Raw genomic sequence first — 19,484 nt, forward strand, 5'->3', positions numbered from 1 at the left:
AATGGTGTCCTTTTCATCTCTAATTTTTATTAATTTTTTGTCTCTTCTCTCTTTCTTTTGGTGAGATTTGCTAAGAGTTAATCTTATTTACCCTTTCCCAAATGTCTTGAAATTCCCAGTCATGCCTTCCTATTAGTTTGTCTTTCTCTTTGTTAGACTGTATTAGATCTGCCACCTGGTCTTCTAGTTTAGATATTCTGTCTTCTCCATCCATTCGACTGGTGAGACTTTCTACAGAGTTTTCTATTTGATATACTCTGTTTTGCATTTCTAGTGTTTCTGATTTGTCATTTTGTCACTGTATTTTGACATTTCTGGTGGATTTATAATTTTTGTGGAATTTTATTGTCTTGATATTTTTGTGTTTCTTGTATTGTAATGTAGAGATTTTTGCAACTTGAGTTAATTTCTAATTATCTGCTGCTCCACTGGTTCCTGTTATCCTCCCCATTGGGTTTCTTGACTTGGCCAGGAGGCTGATGTGAGAGGCAAAGTCCCTTCACCTGGCTTCTGCTCCTGGGGCTCTGGGTTAGGCTGGGCAGGTGGGCACCAGGATCGGGGCCTCTGGTGCCACAGCAGGAGCCAATTCTGGCTGGTTTCCTGCTGGCTAGAAGTGCGGCGTCTGTCCTGCTTCTCTGCTGTGGTTGATAATTCCTTATGCACCTTCACTTTTCAGTAGAAGAGGGCGTTTTGTGGTTTTTGTGCTTACTCTGCCCTCAGGCTCCTTTGGCATGGCTACTATGCCAACCCCTTACCCAGAAGTTCCCAATAAATAATGTGTTTAAGTCCTCAAAAATGGGCTGGAGAAATAGCTCACTGGTTAAAGTGCTAGCTTCCAAAACCTGGTGGCCCAAGTTTGGTCCTACCAGGACCCACATAAAGCCAGATGCCCAAGATGGTACTTGTGTCTAGAGTTCACTTGCAGTGGCAGGAGGCCCTGGTGCATCCAATCTCTCTCTCTCTCTCATAAATAAATAGAAACTCAAAAATGCTTTGCACTTGGAAATGATGAATATTCCTTTTTCTCTCCCTTAAGGCAGGAAAACTGAAGCCTATTGGACACAGAGTGGCCACATGCCTGACTGAGCCGCTTCCCAGGGTGAGCACTTCCCCCATGCCTTTGGGTTTCTGTTTGTTCCTTGACTATAAATACTGAAAATTGATCATGCTCAACATCTCGTGGGAATGTTGTGTAGATTTAATGTGGTCAATTTGGAATTGTTACTGTATTTTGAAGACTTCCATTGATTTTGTCCGGGAAAGTGAAAATTCCAGGTCTACATTTTTTTCTTTTTGTCTGCAAGACCCTTTAGGATTGCATTTACTTACTTATCATTTTATTTTTGTTTATTAATTAGAGACAGAGAGAGGGAGAGAAAGACAGAGAACTGCAAACAAACTCCAGATACATGTTCCTTGTGGATCTGGCTTACATGGAACCTGGAGGATAGAACTTGGACCTTAACCACTAAGCCATCTCTCTAATGCTACTTATTATTTTAAAAGATTCATCTTATTTTGGTAGGAATCATGAGATCATCATTTCTAACTTGGATGCTCCCTTGTTTCTTTCTTTCTGTTTTTTTTTTTTTCAAGGTAGGGTCGTAGTCTGGCCCAGAGCGACCTGGAATTCACTATGGAGTCTCAGGGTGGCCTCAAACTCATGGCAATCCTCCTGCCTCTGTCTTCTGAGGGCTGGGAATAAAGGCGTGTGCCACCATACCAGGCTTTTTTTTTTTTTTTTTTCCCCACATAAGGCAGTTCTCACTGTAGCCCAGGATGACCTGGAATTCACTCTGCATTCCAGGCTGGCCTAGAACTCATGGTGGTTCTCTTACCTCAGTCTCTCGAGTGCTGGTATCAAAGGTATGTGCTATCATACCTGACTTACTCCCTGGTTTTCAAACTATAGCTTTTTATTTTTTTTTTTGAAATAGGGTCTCACTCTAGCTCAGGCTGACTTGGAAATCACTCGGTATCCCTGGCTGGCCTTGAATACTTGGTGGTTCTCCTACCTCATGGGTGCTGGGATCATAGGCATGAGCCACCACATCGAGCTTCAAACATTTTTTTCAAGGTAGGGTCTCACTCTATCTTAGTCTGACCTGGAATTCACTATGTAGTGTCAGGCTGGCTTCAAACTCACAGTGATTCTCCTACCTCTGTCTCCCAAGTGCTGGGATTAAAGGTGTACCTTGCCATACCTGGCTAAACTGTAACTTTTAAAATGCTTTATTTGTACCTATAAACAAATGCTAGGGGACAGTTCATTGTGTGGGTGTGTAAGCCCCTTGCCCTGACTATACTCATGAAATGAATGTGTGAGCTAGGGTCTGTTGATATATGTAAATGTGTATGTATGTATATGTATATATGTATGTATGTATGTATGTATGTATGTTTGTATGTATGTATGTATGTATCTATCTATCTTAGTATTTTGAGGTAGGGTCTCACTCTTGCACAGGCTGACCTGGAATTCACTATGCAGTCTCAAGGTGGCCTCAAACTCCTGAGTACTGGGATTAAAGGTGTGTGCCACCACGCCTGCTTCTGTTGATTTTTAAAAGTCCTGCTCCACAGTTCTGTTTTCTTTTCTCTTTGCAGCTGATTACTCCACCTGAGGCAAAAAAGTATTACAACTTTAGATATCCACCTCCTGGGGCTGAAAGAGTGTTTTATGGGAGAGCCAGTGATCCTCAAATTGCACCCTACTTGACACATGGGATACCATCTAAAATTTCAATACCGGTAACTTCTCTTTCTTCTTTTTTTTTCCTTTTTTTAAATTGAGATTTTTTTTTTAAAATTTATTAGAGAGAGAGAGAATGGGTGCACTGGGACCCCTAGCCACTGGAAACGAACTCCAAATGCATGCTCCACCATGTGCATCTGGTTTACGTGGACCTGGAGAATTGAACCTGGGTCCTTTTGCTTTGCAGGCAAATGTCTTAACTGCTAAGCCATCTCACCAGCCCTCTTTCTTTCTTTCCTTACTAATTTTTTTTTTATTTTATCAAGGTGATCCTGAACATTTGAATCTCTTCAATTCATCCATATCAATCTCCTGTCCACTTCCTCCCACCCTTTTCTCACCCTGTCCTCTCTTAAAAGCATTAATCTAGGGCTGGAGAGATGGCTCAGTGGTTAAGATGCTTGCCTGCAAAGCCTAATGACCTGGGTTCAATTCCCTAGTACTCACGTAAAGCCAGATGCACAAAGAGGTGAATGTGTCTGGAGTTCATTGAGAGGCTAGAGGTCCTGGAGTGTCTATTCTCCCCATCCCCGCCCCGGCTTGCAAATAAATAAATAAAATATCAAAAAGAATTAATCTGGGCTGGAGAGATGGCTTAGTGGTTAAATTGCTTGCCTGTGAAGGACTCATGTTCAACTCGCCAGGTTCCATGTAAGCCAGACACACAGTAATGCAAGCAGGCAAGCACATGGGCACAGGGGGCACATGCCTCTGGAGTTTTATTGCAGTGGGTGGAGGCCCTGGCACACCAGTTCTCTCTCTCTCTCTCACTCTCATTCTCACATAGAAAAGGCAGTCTGACCCTGAAACTACATAGTGAATTCCAGGTCACCCTGGGCTAGAGCAAGACTACCTCAAAAAAAAAAAACAACAACAAAACCAAAGACACAAGATGTAGATATCACATGTATATTAAAAACATCACTGTGAACTCACTTTTTGTCTTAAATAAACAAATCTTCACACAAAATAAAAAGGCAGTCTGTTGGGCTTGCCTCAAAAACAAAACAAAACAAAACAAACCAGCATTAATCTGGAGCAATGAGACAATGCAAGCACTAGCCAAAGCTTGAATGAATTAATGGTCCAAACTGCACACCATTTATTCTCTACTCAGATTAGAAGAGGAAAGCTTTGTTCTACTTTTCCCCCGGTAAAGAGAAGTGCTGTCTGCCTTGATAGGGAATGCAAAGGGCAGGTTGGCCTCCCTTGCCTGGAGGCCCTGTAGAAGGTGTCTATAGATGCTGAGTAGGCATGGAGTCAGAATGGATCTGATACTGACTGCGTGGGTAGTCTATATTCAGAAGATCATCTCCAGCTATCTCCTATCCATCTATCGTCTGTCTGTCTATCTATCTATCTATCTATCTATCTATCTATCTATCTATCTATCTATCTATCTATCACCTATATCTGTCTGTCTGTTGATCTATCTATCTATCTATCACCTATATCTATCTATGTATCTATCTATCACGTATTATCTGTCTATCTATCTATCTATCTATCTATGTATCATCTACCTATCAATCAATCAGTCAATCAATCAATCTATCAATCTATCCATCCCTCCATCCATCTACCTGTCTACGCATCTATCGTAATCTATGATGCATTTTTGGTGGTGTTGGAGAAGGACCCCAGTGCTGTGTACATGCTGGCCACTGTACCATTCAAGTTTACCCACAGCCCCCAATTGATTGATTGATTGATCGACCAACCAACCATCTTTCTTTGTCTTTGATCTGGAACGTATAGTGACCCTACTCCTGCCACAGTCTCCCAAGTGCTGGGATTAAAGGCGTGGGCCACAGCTAGCTCATGTGTTGATTGTTTACTGCTTTTTAAGTTTTGTTTTTTCAAAGTAGTGTCTCATTCTAGCCCAGGCTGACCTGGAATTCACTCTGTAGTCTCAGGCTGGACTCAAACTCATGGTGATCCTCCTACCTCAGCCTCCCAAGTGCTGGCATTAAAGGTGTGTGCCACTATGCCTGGATGATTGTTTTAATTTATTATTATTTAAAAAATATTTTTATTGTAGCTGGAGAGAGGGCTCAGCAGTTACAGGTGCTTTCTTGCAAAGCCTTACGGCCCCAGGTTTGGTTCCTCAGTACCAGTGTAAAACCAGATGCCTAGTGTGATCAGGAGCATGCCTGCAGTGTCGGGAGACCCCGGTACACCCACGCCCAGTCTCTATCTCTCTCAAAATGTTTAAAATATTAAATAAATATTTTATTTACTTCTTTGGAGGGAGAGGGAGAAAGAATGGGTATGCCAGAGCCCTTTGCCACTGCAAAGGAACTCCAGACACATGTGCCACTTTGTGCATCTGTATTTTTTTGTGGGCACTGGGGAATTGATCCTTGGCTGTCAGGCTTATGCCTTTAATTGCTTTAATTGCTGAGCCATCTCTCCACCCCCTTAAAATATTTTTATTTATCTGTGAGGAGACTGAGAGAGAGAGAAGGAGGGAAGGAGAGAGACTATGGGAATGAGCATACCAGGCCCTTCAGCTGTCGCAAATGAACTCCAGATGTATGTGCCACCTTATGCATCTGACTTACGTGTATCTCGGGGAATCGAACCTAGGTCCTTTGGCTTTGCAGGCAAGTGCCTTAACCACTATGCCAACTCTCCAGTCCTTGATTGTTTATTGTTGAGATAGGGTTTCTTGTAGTTCAGGCAGGCCTTAAACTTTATGTAGCTGAGGATGACCTTGAACTCCTAGTCCTCCTGCCTTGCCTCCCAGCTTCTGTTCCCACGAGTTAGAATTACGGGTGGGCACCACAGCGCCATTTGCCACTCACCATCTGTGCACGTCTGTAGCCTCTCTCCCTCCATCAGCTGTTTATCCCTATCCCATCTGGCATCTATTAGCTATCTATCATCTTCCATGTGTATTTGTTGTTGTTGTTGTTGTTTTTTGAGGTAGGGTTTTACTCTAAGCCAGGCTGACCTGGAATTCACTATGTATTCTCAGGGTGGCCTTGAACTCACGGCGATCCTCCTACCTCTGCCTCCCAAGTGCTGGGATTAAAGGCGTGTGCCACCATGCCCGGCTCATCTATGTTTTTTCTTTCCCCATTTTCACTCTGTAGTGCAGATTGGCATGAAACTCATTTTGTAGCACAGGTCGACCTTATACTCATGGAAATCCTCCTGCTTCAGCCTCTCAAGTGCTTGAATTATGGTCCTGTGTCACACTTGGTCTGATGTATGTATTTGGAGAAATCTTCTGGAAACCACTTGGTCCTTGTGTCATTCCCAGTTTTTGTGAGTATTTCAGTCAGTAACCTGGCATTTTCCTTCCATAAACCTCTTAGTCTCATTGAAAGTCCTTTGATACTTTATTATTATTTAAAAAAAATTGGTAGTTGGGAGAGAATTCAGGGCTTCAGACATACTAGGCAAGTGCACAGCCACTGAACTATATCCCCAAACCTTTATCTTTATTTTTTTTTTTTTTGAGGTAGGGTCACACTCTAGTCCTGGCTGACCAGGAATTCACTATGTAGTCTTAGGGTGGCCTTGAACTCATGCTGATCCTCCTACCTCTGCCTCCCAAATGCTGGGATTAAAGGTATGTGCCACCACACCCGGCTATCTTTTTAAATAATATTTTATTTATTTATTTGGCAGAGAAAGAGGGAGAGAGAAAGAATAGGTGCGCCAGGGCCTCCAGTCACTGCAAATGAACTCCAGATGCGTGTGCCCCCTTGTGCATCTGGCTAATGTGGGTCCTGGGGAATTGAACCTGTTTTCTTTTATTTAACAGTCAAACCACCACACCCCCATGCCTTATTTATTTATCACATTTTTCACAGCACCATAACCAGGCAGGTCATTTAGGATTGCTTTTACAGTCTAGAGGATGTGCATGTGAAACCACGATCCGGTGGCACAGGCAGGGGCCAGTGTCCGGCTCGGCTTGTCGGTGGATTTCAGAGAAAAAAGAAAGAAGCAGGGAGACCAGCTCATCAACAAGGCCACCAATGAGCATCATGCATTCATCCACGTGGGAAAGAGGAGTCCTCACAAAGGCAGTATGGAGAGAAAGCCTCCTAGCCCCTTTACCTCTCTGATGAGCTGTGGCCCATGGCCCCTCAATCTTTTATTTTTATTTTTATTAGTTATGTACATAGTGTGTATACAGCCATGATGGTACCATCATTAGCTTTCTCCCTGTCATCCCCCCCACGAAGATTGTGGGGTTGACCATCCTTATGGGGGAGAGGTAAAGTCTCTGTGCATAATGACCCAACTTATGGCTGTATCTTTCTGCCACCTCTTCTGTGAATTTCCCTGAGCCATGTTGGGCTCATTTTAGGTCTATTTCAGTGATGAGGTCTTGGAGGCTTCTGTGTGTCTGGATCTCTTTGATTTGGTAGGAGTTGAGTTTTCTCTGTGTTTATCTCCTGAACCTGGGTTCTTTGGCTTTGCAGGCAAGTGCCTTAATCGCTAAGCCATCCCACCAGCCTTTTCTTTTTTTTGAGGTAGGGTTTCACTCTAGCCCAGGCCGACCTGGAATTCACTATGTAGTCTCAGGGTGGCCTCAAACTGATGGCGATCCTTCTCCCTCTGCTTCCAGAGTGCTGGGATTAAAGGCATGCACCACCATGCCCAGCCTGGTTCTTTTTTCAACATTTTATTTGAGGCAGGGTGGATCTTACTAAGTTACTCAGCCTGGCCTTGAACTCTCTCTGTAGCCCAGACAGGCCTTGAAGTTATGATCCTCCTGCTTCAGTGCTCCCTCTCCATTAGCTGGGATTGCAGGCATGCACCATCAGGCCTGGATCAATATTCTTGTTCAGGTAGCTTTGTGGTTTCAGTTCTTAGTTTATTGGAAGATGAGCAAAGAGAATGATGATGAAGAAACATTTTTCTGGGCTGGAGAGATGGCTTAGTGGTCAAGTGCTTGCCTGTGAAGCCTAAGGACCTGGGTTCAAAGGCTCAATTCCCCAGAACCCACCTAAGTCAGATGCACAGGGTGGTGCATGCGTCTGGAGTTTGTTGGCAGTGGCTGAAGGTCCTGGTGTGCCCATTCTCTCTCTCTCTTTGCCTCTTTCTATGTCTGTTTCTCTCAAATAAATAAATAAAAAAGAAAAGAGGGCTAGAGAGATGGCTTAGTGGTTAAAGCACTTGCCTGCAAAGCCAAAGGACCCAGGTTCAATTCCCCAGGACCCAGGTAAGCCAGCTGCACAAGGTGGCACAAGTGTCTGAGTTTCATTTGCAGTGTCTGGAAGCCCTGGCACACCCGTTATCTCTCTCTCTCCCCCTTTCTCTATCAAATAAATAAAAATAAAAAATATTCAAAAAAAGAAAAGAAACAGTTTTTCTTTTCCTAAAAATATTATTGTGTAGGTATTTGTGATGAGGGAGAGGGGGAGAGAGAGAACATACGGGTGTCAGGGCCTCTTGCCACTACAGACTAAATCCAGATGCAGCACCACGTTGTGCACCTGGCTTGATGTGGGGACTGAGGAGTTGACCTCAGGCCAGCAGGCTTTGCACTTGTCTTCAACTGCTGAGCCATCTCCCCAGCACCAAAACAGTGTTTTAAAGGTTTTTTGTTTTTTGAGATAGAGTTTTGCTGTAACCCAGGCTGACCTGGAGCTCATCCTGTAGTCTCAGGGTGGCCTCGAACTCACAATGATTCTCCTACCTCTGCCTCCCAAGTGCTGGGATAAAGGCGTGTGCCACCATGCCTGGATCCAAAACATTTTTTCTACATTTTCTACTCTTCCTAGGTATTGGTTAGGGTTTTAGGTTTCAGATATGTTTGTGTTTGTGTGTATGTGTGTGTGTGTGTATGTATATGTGTATATATATATATGGATATGTGTATATATATATGTATATATATACACATACACATATGTGTGTGTATACATATATATATATATATATACATATACATATACACATCTATTGCTTATTTTGATGCATCTGTGCACTATGTCGTTTCTTTAGGCAAACACATTGATAAACCCACAGCCTATTACTGCATTTCAACAGAAACTTAAAGACAAAAAAGAATCCTTATATGCTAGCAATCAGCGAGCACCCCTAGGAAAATCTCATGATCAGACACCAGGATTACCCAAAGGACTGGACGTACTCAACAGGACATTTGGGAGCCGGATTATCAGAGGTAGTGAAGGTGCAGGTGGGAAGAGGTGGGAACTGGATGAAAGTTGTCACTAATGTGGGTTTTGTGGTGGCATAAATGATTGTTCACACTTTTAAATTTTATTTATTTATTTGAGAGCGACAGACAGAGAGAAAGACAGATAGAGGGAGAGAGAGAGAATGGGCGCGCCAGGGCTTCCAGCCTCTGCAAACGAACTCCAGACGCATGCGCCCCCTTGTGCATTTGGCTAATGTGGGACCTGGGGAACCGAGCCTTGAACCGGGGTCCTTAGGCTTCACAGGCAAGCGCTTAACCGCTAAGCCATCTCTTCAGCCCTGTTCACACTTTTAATTTCAGTACTAGCACTTGAGAGGTAGAGGTAGGAGGATTACTGAGTGCTTGAGGTCAGCTTGGAACTACAGTGTGAATTCCAGGTCAGCCTGGGCTAGAGCTAGACCCTACCTTAAAACAAACCAACAAGAATGAAATGTAGGGACTTGGAAGATGGCTCAATGGTTAAGGCACTTGCTTCCAAAGCCTGTCAGCCAGAGTTTGATTCCTTAGTACTCAAGCAAAGCCAGATGCACTGCAGGGCCCCACCTCAGGAAAAAAAAAAAAAGAATAAAGCAAGAGGGTTTCTTTCTTTTTTTCTTAAAAAAATATTTTTATTTATTTGCAAGCAGCAAGAGAGAGAGAGGAAGAGAAAGAAGAGAGAGATTCAGAGAGAATGGGCATGCCAGGGCCTCCAGCTGCTGCAAACAAACTGCAGTTGCATGTGCCACTTTGTGTTTTATATGGGTATCTGGCTTTAAATGGGTATTGGGGAATCAAACCTGGGTCATTAGGCTTTTCACGCAAGTGCCTTAACTACTGAGACATTTCTTTTTTGGGGGGTTGGGGGTTTCCAGGTAGGGTCTCACTCTAGCCCAGGCTGACCTGGAATTCACTCTGCATTCTTAGGGTGACCTTGAACTCACAATGATCCTCCTACCTCTGCCTCCCGAGTGCTAGGATTAAAGGTATGTGCCACCATGCCCGGCCACTGAACAATTTCTCTGGCCCGAGATGGTTACTTTCTGAGCCTAAAATCCTTTGAGTGTCTGTGTGAAGAGGAAGTAACAGATATCAGGAAGTAACAGAGAGACTTAGAAAAACAATGGGAACAGTGGGGAAAGGCTATGGGCTCCTGGATGTGTGTGTGTGTGTGTGTGTGTGTGTGTGTGTGTGCGCGCGCGCGCACACGTGCGCGCACGGGTGGGGGGGTGTATGTGCCTGTGTTTTCCTTGGTTGCTGGGGGTCAAACCAACGCCCTTGCATATCTGCATATTAACAAAAGACAGGGCAGAGAATGCAGTCAACTGTTGTTCTGATTTTGAGGGGATTAGAGCACATCTTTTATTATTTTTTAAAATTATTTAAAATATTTAAATTTATTTATCTGAGAGGGGATAGAGAGAGAAATAGAGAATGGGTGCTCTAGGGCCTTTAGCTGCTGCAAATGAACTCCAGACACATGTGGCACCTTGTGCATCTATCTGGCTTATGTGGGTCCTGGGGAATTGAACCTGGGTCCTTTGGCTTTACAGACAAGTCCCTTAACCACTGAACAATCTTGCCAGCCCCTTTTTTAAAAAATATTTTATTTATTCAGTTATTTGAGAGAGATACAGAGACAGGGAGAGAGAGAGTGGGGGGAAGCATGAGCGAGCGTACTAGGGCCTCTAGCCACTGCTAACAAACTCTGCATGCATGCACCACCCTGTGCATCTGGCTTACATGGGTACTGGGGAATAGAACCTGGGTCCTTAGGCTTCACAGGCAAATGCCTTAACTGCTAAGCCATCTCTCTAGCCCCACATCTTTTTGTTGTTGTTGTTCGAGGTAGGGTCTCACTCTAGGCCAGGTTGACCTGGAATTCACTAGGCGGTCTCAGGGTGGCCTCGAACTCATGGCGATCCACCTACCTCTGCCTCCCAAGTGCTGGAATTAAAGGTGTTCACCACCACGCCCAGACCTCACATCTTTTTTAATTGAATATTTTATTTATTCATTTGCCAGGAGAGAGAGAGAGAGGGAGAGAGATTGAGGATGAGTGCACCAGGGCCCCTGCCACTGCAAACAAACTCCAGATGCATGTGCCACCTTGTTCATCTGGCTTATGTGGGTCCTGGTATTTTGAGCCTTGAACTGGGGTCCTCAGACTTCACAGGCAAGCACTTAACCACTAAGCCATCTCTCCAGCCCCCAGCACATCTTTTTGTAAAAATGCTTTTAATTGCATGTGTATGATGAATGTGTGTGTTTCAATCAGATGTCCCCTCCTAAACTCATGTATTTTGAATGCTTGGCCCCCAGCTGTTGGCAATTTGGGATGTGAAGCCTTGCTGGGGGAGGTGTGTTGTCGGGGGTGCGCTTAGTTAGGAGCGTGATAGTCAGCTCCTCCTCGGCGAGTTCAGCTCACTTTCCTGCTGCTGTTTTCCAGCAGCTGAGGTACACAGAGGTGGCGTCCAGCCTCTGCTCATGCCACGCTTGCCCTGCCGTCATGAAGCTTCTCCTCCAGACTGTAAGCCAAGAGTAAAAACTTTCCTTTGATCAACTGTTTTTGGTCCGGCGTTTTGTCCCAGCAGCGAGAAGTTATCTACAAGCGCGTGTCTGTGCGGCGCACGGTGCCGCAGCGCATGGGGAGGTCTGAGGAGGAACTTGGGGCCGGTGGGGTGTTTGTCCTCTTCTAACAAGGTCAACTTTTAATACAATTTTTCTTTCTTCTCTGGTTTTTTTTGACGTAGAGTCTCACTCTAGCTCAGGCTGACCAGGAATTCAGTATGTAGTCTCAGGGTGGCCCCAAACTCTTGGCGATCCTCCTACCTCTGCCTCCCGAGTGTCAGGATTAAGGGCATGCACCACCACGCCCGGCTAATGCAATTTTTACCTCCTTTGTGTGTGCCAGTCTATCTGGCCTTTGAGCTCCCAGATCCTCTTGGCTGTGCATCCCAATGCCACCCATGTGTTGGGATTACAGATGCATTTACCACTTTGAGATTGGCTTTATATGGGAGCTGGGGAATCGAACCTCTGGCTCGTAGGCTTGCAAGCACTGAGCCATATCCTCTGTCCCAAACACACCTTCCTTCTCCTCTCTCCCTCCCTTCCCTTCCCTTCCCTTCCTCCCTCCCTCCTTTTTCCTTCCTTCCTTCCTTCCTTCCTTCCTTCCTTCCTTCCTTCCTTCCTTCCTTCCTTTCTTTCTTTCTTTCTTTCTTTCTTTCTTTCTTTCTTTCTTTCTTTCTTTTAAAATATTTATTTGAGAGAAAGAGAGGGAGAGTAAGAGAGGGAGGGAGGGAGAGAGAGAAAGAGAGACACAGAGAGAAAATGGGCACACTAAAGCCTCCAGCCACTGCAAATGAATTCTAGATGTATGCACCACTTTGTGCATCTGGCTTATGTTGGTACTGGAGAATCAAACCTGGGTCCTTAAGCTTCACAGGCAAGTGCCTTAACTGCTAAGCAATCTCTCTAGCCCTCTTTATTTTCTGTTTTTTTTAAAAAGTTTTTAGTTTTCTTTATTTATTTGAGAGAGACAGACAGAGATAGAAAGAGTGGGAGAGAGAGAAAGAGTGGGAAAGAGAGAGAATGGGTGTGCCAGGGCCTCCAGCCACTGCAAATGAGCTTTATGCATGTGCCTCCTTGTGCAGCTGGCTTACATGGGTCCTGGGGAATTGAACCTGGGTCTTTTGGCTTTGCAGACAAGTGCCTTAACCCATAAGCCATTTCTCCAGCCCTCTTTTCTAAAAAAAAAATTTTAAAAATTTATTTGCAAGCAGAGAGAAATAGAAGACAGACAGAGAAGACAGGTGCACCAGGGCCTCCAGCTGCTGCAAACAAACTCCAGACGCGTGAGCCCCTGTGCAACTGGCTTTATGGGGGTACTGGGGAATCACGCCCAGGTCATTAGGCTTTGCAGGCAAGCGCCTTAACTGCTGACCCATCTCTCCAACCCCTATGCTTTCATTTTTATTGCCAACCTCCATACACAGTGTGCCCTGTTCATCCCCTCTCACCATCACCCTTTCTTCCCGGGTTTTCATCTCCTATCCAGTGAACACCCTCTTCTTTCCAGCTAGCCCATCTTCTATTTTGTTTTTTCAAAGTAGGGTCTCTCTCTAGACCAGGCTGGCCTTGAACTCACAGCGATCCTGGTACCTCAGCCTCTTGAGTGCTGGGATTAAAGGTGTGTGCCATGACGCTGGCTAAACTGAAGGTAGGCAAGCCTGTGATACCAGCACTCAAGAGGGAGAGGCAGAAGGATCAGGAGGTCAAGGTCATCTTTGACTACACAGTGAATCTGAGGCAAGTCTGGGCTACATGAGACTAACCCTTGCACCTCACACTCACAAATAAAGTACTAATTATTAGGTAAACTGTGCATGGTGATGGGTTAGTTACTGTTTGGCCACTGTGACAAAAAATGACCAACAGAAGCTGGGGCTCAGTGGTTAGGGTGCTTCCCTGCAAAGTCTAATGACCTGAGTTTGGTTCCCCGGTACCAAGGTAAACCAGACACAGAAGGTGGTGCAAGCATCTGTAGTTCATTTGCAGAGGCTGAAGTACCTGGCACACCCATACACTGTCTCTCTTCTTTCTGTCTCTCTGCTTGCAAATAAATAAAATATTAAAAAAAAATTGACCAACCAACAGTGTCATTTGAGGGGGAACCAAATGTTGAAGACCATGAGCCTGTGGGAGAGGTGGCACACTACCTGTGATCCTTTGGGAGAGGTGGCAATTACCCATGAGCCTGTGGGACAGGTGGCACATTATCCATGAGCCTGTGGGAGAGGTGGCACATTACTCATGAACCTGTGGGAGTGGTGGTACATTACCCATGAGCCTGTGGGAGAGGGCACATTACCCATGAACCTGTGGGAGAGTTGGCACATCCAGGCTATGATGTGGCGCATGCCTAGAATACCAGCCCTCCAGAGGCTGGGGTAGGAAGCTCAGGAGCCTGAACTCCAGAGCGTGGGCCATTTTGTGGGTCTGGCTTTAAGGGTACTGGGGAGTTGAACCCAGGTCATTAGGCTTTGCAGGCAAGTGCTTTAATTGCTGAGCCATCTTTCCAGTCCCCAAGATCCATTTTATACAGAATTAGAAGCCTGCAGTTAAAAGAATTTCTTCTGGTTCAGGGATTTTCTCTCATCTCTCAGCATATGCACTTCAGCAGCATGTCACATCCCACAGTGCGCCAGCATTTCCAACTTGCAATTCAGATTTGCCTGTATGGCCCTAAGACATGCGAATAAACTAAGATCAAAATGATCTAGGGCTAGGGAGATGGCTCAGCCATTAAGGTGCTTGCTATCAAAGCCTAATGAGTGGGAGTCAATTCTCCAGAACCCAGGTAAAGCCAGATGTACAAAGTGGTGCACGTGTCTGGAGTTTGTTTGCAGCGGCAGGAGGCCCTTGCATGCCCATACTCTCTCTCTCTCTTTTTTTTTAATTTTATTTATTTATTTGAGAGTGACAGACTCAGAGAGAAAGATAGATAAGAGGGAGAGAGAGAATGGGCACGCCAGGGCTTCCAGCCTCTGCATACGAACTCCAGATGCGTGCGCCCCCTTGTGCATCTGGCTAATGTGGGACCTGGGGAACCGAGCCTCGAACCGGGGTCCTTAGGCTTCACAGGCAACCGCTTAACCGCTAAGCCATCTCTCCAGCCCACTCTGTCTCTTTTACTCTGCATTTTCTTTTTAGAGGCAAGCCCAATATACTGCCCCCTTTTATTTATTTATTTATTATTGACAACTTCTATGATTGTAAACAATATCCCATGGTAATTCCCTCCCCCCCCCACTTTTCCCTTTGAAACTCCACTCTCCATCATATCCCCTCCCCCTCTCAATTAGTCTCTCTTTTATTTTGATGTCATGATCTTTTCCTCCTATTATGATGGTCTGTGTAGGTAGTGCCAGACACTGTGAGGTCATGGATATCCAGGCCATTTTGTGTCGGGGGAGCACTTTGTAAGGAGTCCTACCCTTCCTTTGGCTGTTACATTCTTTCCACCACCTTTTCTGCAATAGACCCTGAGCCTTGGAAGGTGTGATAGAGATATTGCGGTACTGAGCACTCCGGTCACATTTTTCCAGCACCATGATACCTTCTGAGTCATCCCAAGGTCACTGCCATCTGAAAAGAGAAGATTCTTTACAAAAAGTGAGAGTAGCATTAATATAAGGCTATGAACATTAAGAGAAGTGCTTACTGGGCAGTTTGATAAGCATAGTATATACATTTAGTCAGACAGCAGCAGACGTTACACCCCTAGGACTCATGACTATCCCGTTGTAGGTTTTCAGTATCAGGGATGTATTCCCTCCCATGGAGCAGACCTCCAGTCCAATTAGAGGGTGGTTGGGTTTTCCATAACAGACTTGTCACTATTGCACCCTGCCCCCTTTTTTTAATGAGAGGGAAAGAAGGGGGTAGGAAAGAGAGGGAGAGCTGGCGTGCCAGGGCCCCCAGCCACTGCAAGGGAACCCCAGATCTGTGCGCCACTTTGTGTGCATGTGTGGCCTTGCGCACTGGCGTCACATTGTGGCTTCGGCCTATGAGGGACCGGGTGGGTGGAACGTGGCTCCTCAGGCTTTAGAGGGAAGCGCTTTAACTGCTAAGCCATCTCTTCAGCCCTCTTACTCTGTTCTTAACATAAGTAAATAAAAATACAGCTGGTCATGGTGGCACACACCTTTAGTCCCAGTACTAGGAAGGCAGAGGTAGGAGGATTGCTGTGAGTTCAAGGTCAGCCTGAGACAGCATAGTGAATCTCAGGTTAGCCATGCCTTGAAAAATACAAAACAAGGGCTGGAGAGATGGCTTAGTGGTTAAGCGCTTGCCTGTGAAGCCTAAGGACCCCGGTTCGAGGCTCGGTTCCCCAGGTCCCACGTTAGCCAGATGCACAAGGGGGCGCACGCGTCTGGAGTTCGTTTGCAGTGGCTGGAGGCCCTGGAGCACCCATTCTCTCTCTCCCTCTTTCTCTGTCACTCTCAAATAAATAAATAATAAACAAAAAAATTAAAAAAAAAGAAAAATACAAAACAAAACGAATTACTGATTTCATTGATTCTTCCTTCAGAATTCTCTGCTAGAGACATCGTGAATCCAGCAAAATCCTTTGCGGAAGTGTGTGAAGAAGACAAGGCAGGGCACGATTTGTACGTCATTACTCACAACGACTATTCTGCAGGTACGTCCCCTCCGATGTAAAGCGTCTCCTCCGATGTAAAGTGGGACAGATCTGTCAAGGGAAGGACAGGAATTCATGTTTATAATGCTAGATGCCTGACTGTAATACTAGGTGATCAATAAATGCTAATTTCTTCAATGACATGAACCTGGGGCTCTCTGCATGCATTTACTTATGCCTTTAAGGTCTACAATATAGAAATATGGGGCTAAGGATGGCTCAGGGGTTAAAGGCACCAGCTGGCAAAGCCTGATGGGCTGGGTTTGATTCCCCAGTATCCACTCAAACCAAATGTACAAAGTGGCACATGTATCTAGAGTTCATTTGCAGTGGCTAGAGGGCCTGGCACACTCTCCCTCCCTTTCTCTCTTCTTGTTCTTTCAAGGTAGGCTCTCACCCCTAGCCCAGGCTGACCTGGAATTCACTACGGAGTCTCAGGGTGGCCTCGAACTTGTGGTGATCCTCCTGCTCCTGTCTTCCCACTGCTGGAATTAAAGGTGTGTGTCACCATGCCTGGCTCTCCCTATCTCTTTCTCTGTCAATCTTCTGCTCACAAATAAATAAAATCAAGTTGTTTAAAAGAAATAAGATGGAAATATCCAGGCAAAGTGACCCGTGACTATGAAGTCAGCACTTGGGAAGCTGAAGCAGAAGGATTTCAAGTTCAAGGTCATCCTAGCTGCATAGCGAGGCTGTGATCAAACAAGAAGAGAAATGTAGAGGGCGGGGGAGATAGCTCGCTGGCTTGCAAAGCCTGATGGCTTGGCTTTGATTTCCCAGTTGCAATGTAAAGTCACATGCACAAAGTGGTGCATGTGTCTGGAGTTTGTTTGCAGTGGCCTTAGGTCCTGGTGTGCCCACTCTCATTCTGTCTTTCTCTCTGCTTGCAAATCAATAAAAATATTTGCTGGGAGTGGTGGCGCACACCTTTAACTCCTGCACTTGGGATGCAGAGGTTGGAGGATCGCTATGAATTCAAGGCCACCCTGGTCCTACATAGCAAATTCCAGGTCAGCTTGGGCTAGAGTGAGACCCTACCTAGAAAAACAAACAAGTGAACAAATAAACCATATAAACTTACTATGGTGGCATACTCACACACCTTTAATCCCAATACTTGGGAGGCAGAGGTAGGATGATTGCTGTGAGTTCAAGGCCAGCCTGGGACTATGTAGTGAATTCCAGGTCAACCTGGGCTAGATTGAGACCCCACCTCAAAAAAATGTAGAAATATGTCTAATGGCATCATGCTAATCATATTATTCCTTTTAAAAAAATATATATATTTGACAAAGAGAGAGAGAGAGAGAGAAGTAGAGGCAGACAGAGAGAAAGAGAGAGTGGGCACACCAGGGCCTTTAGCCATTGCAACTGAAATCCAGATGCATATGCCACCTTGTGCATCTAGCTTACATGGGTCCTGGGGAATGGAACCAGGGTCCTTAGGCTTTGCAGGCAAATGCCTTAACTGCTAAGCCACTTCCCCAGCCCCAAATTATTCTTTTTATTTTAAATATCTTTATTTATTTATTTTCAAGGAGAGAGAGAGAGAGAGAAAGAGAGAGAGAGGGACAAGAGAGAATAGTCATGCTAGGGCTTCCTGCTGCTGCAAACAAACTCCAGATGCATGCACCACTTTGTACACATGGCTTTACATGGGTACTGGAAAATTGAACCCACACCATTTGCAAGGTAGTGTCTTATCCTCTAAGCCATCTCTCCAGCCCTACTAGAATTATTCCATAGCATAAATAAAAGAAATTGAATTTTATAGCTCTGTAAAATACACCAGAATTGAAGACAACGTTGATGCTGGTCTTGATAGAATAGAGAAATGAGAACTGGAGAGATGGCTCAGTGGTTAAGATGATTGCCTGTAAAGCCTAAGTACTTAGGGTTGATTCCCCAGTACCCATGTAAAGCCAGATGCACAAGGTGACATATGCGTCTAGAGTTTATTTGCAATGGCTATCTGCCTCTTTCTCTCATAAATAAATAAATAAATAAATATTAAAAAAATGGGGGTGGCTGGAGAAATGGCTTAGTGGGTTAAGGCATTTGTCTGCAAAGCCAAAGGACCGTGGTTTGATTCCCTAGGACCTATGTAAGCCAGATGCAGAAAGTGGGACATGCATCTGGAGCTTGTTTGCAGTGGCTGGAGATCCTGGCGTGCCCACTCTCTCTCTCTCTCTCTCTCTCTCTGTCTGTCTCTCACACCTACCTCTCTGTCTCTCAAATAAATAAATAAATAAACAAAACTAAAATAAAATCAAAACAAAAATAGCCAGGCGTGGTGGCGCATGCCTTTAATCCCAGCACTCAGGAGGCAGAGGTAGGAGGATCCCCCAGTGTTCCAGGCTACCCTGAGACTACATAGTGAATTCCAGGTCATCCTGAACTAGAGTGAAACCCTACCTTGAAAAAATAAACAAACAAACAGACAAAAGAGGAATAGGGGCCAGAGAGATTGGTTAGTGGTTAAAGAATTTGCCTGGGAAGTCTAAGGTTAGATCCCCCAGGACCCATGTAAGCCAGATGCACATGGTGGCACATGCATCTGGAGTTTGTTTGCACTGACTGGAGGCCTTGGTGTGCCCATTCTCTCACTCTCTCTCTGATACACACACACACACACACACACACACACACATGAATAGAACAGAAAGTAGAAAGAATAGAATAGAATAGAGAAATGAGAACGGGGCCCTGACACAGGTCTGGAAAAAGCCCCATGTGGAGTCTTTCTCTCTCTCCTTTCATCGCTACTGCTCTCTCCTGGCTTGTGCACCACTTCACATGTTCCCAGGCCCGAGACCATCCCCACCTCCCGGTCACACTGCCACTGTGTTCTGGCAGGCTTGCATGACGCTCCATTTTTCTCATGCCCTTGACTCCTTCCCTATCTCTCAGCTTCTGCTTCCCTAGTCCTCCTCCCTCCTTTTGGCTCTGGCTTGTGAAAGTGATTAGTTGAAAGTGGGACTAATGACTCCTGCTTGTAATATTCATGCTCAGGATACTGAGGCAGGAGGATTGCCATGAGTTTAAGACCAGCCTGAGTTATTGAGACTCTATCTCAAAAAAAAAAAAAAAAAGACAATGAATATGTGATTTGTTTGTATATAACCTATAATCATTTTGTGGGCTCCCCCCCACACTGAGGTAGTGTCTTACTCTGGCCCAGGCTGATCTGGATGGAACTCACTCTGTACTTCCAGGCTGGCCTTGAACTCACAATGATCCTCCTACCATGGAGGCTTCCCAAGTGCTGGGACTAAAGATACCTGTCACCACGCCCAGCTCGTTCTTAAAAATATTTTATCTATTTCTTTGAGAAAGAGAGACAGAAAACAAAAAAGAAA

At 45.1% G+C, this 19,484-nt stretch overlaps 1 protein-coding gene across 1 annotated transcript in view; it reads left to right on the forward strand.

The window, feature by feature from the left end:
* The window catches only part of Efhb (EF-hand domain family member B), a 71,510-nt gene that overhangs the window by 16,826 nt on the left and 35,200 nt on the right, over positions 1 to 19,484 (forward strand). Inside the window, exons 2-5 of the mRNA XM_045135660.1 lie at positions 1,037 to 1,099; positions 2,608 to 2,751; positions 8,726 to 8,906; positions 16,015 to 16,125. Of these exons, the coding sequence (XP_044991595.1) occupies positions 1,037 to 1,099; positions 2,608 to 2,751; positions 8,726 to 8,906; positions 16,015 to 16,125 (499 nt within the window). The remainder of the gene's footprint in view (positions 1 to 1,036; positions 1,100 to 2,607; positions 2,752 to 8,725; positions 8,907 to 16,014; positions 16,126 to 19,484) is intronic.

Source organism: Jaculus jaculus, chromosome 16, assembly GCF_020740685.1.
Source record: "Jaculus jaculus isolate mJacJac1 chromosome 16, mJacJac1.mat.Y.cur, whole genome shotgun sequence".
In the NCBI taxonomy this organism is placed as follows: domain Eukaryota; kingdom Metazoa; phylum Chordata; class Mammalia; order Rodentia; family Dipodidae; genus Jaculus; species Jaculus jaculus.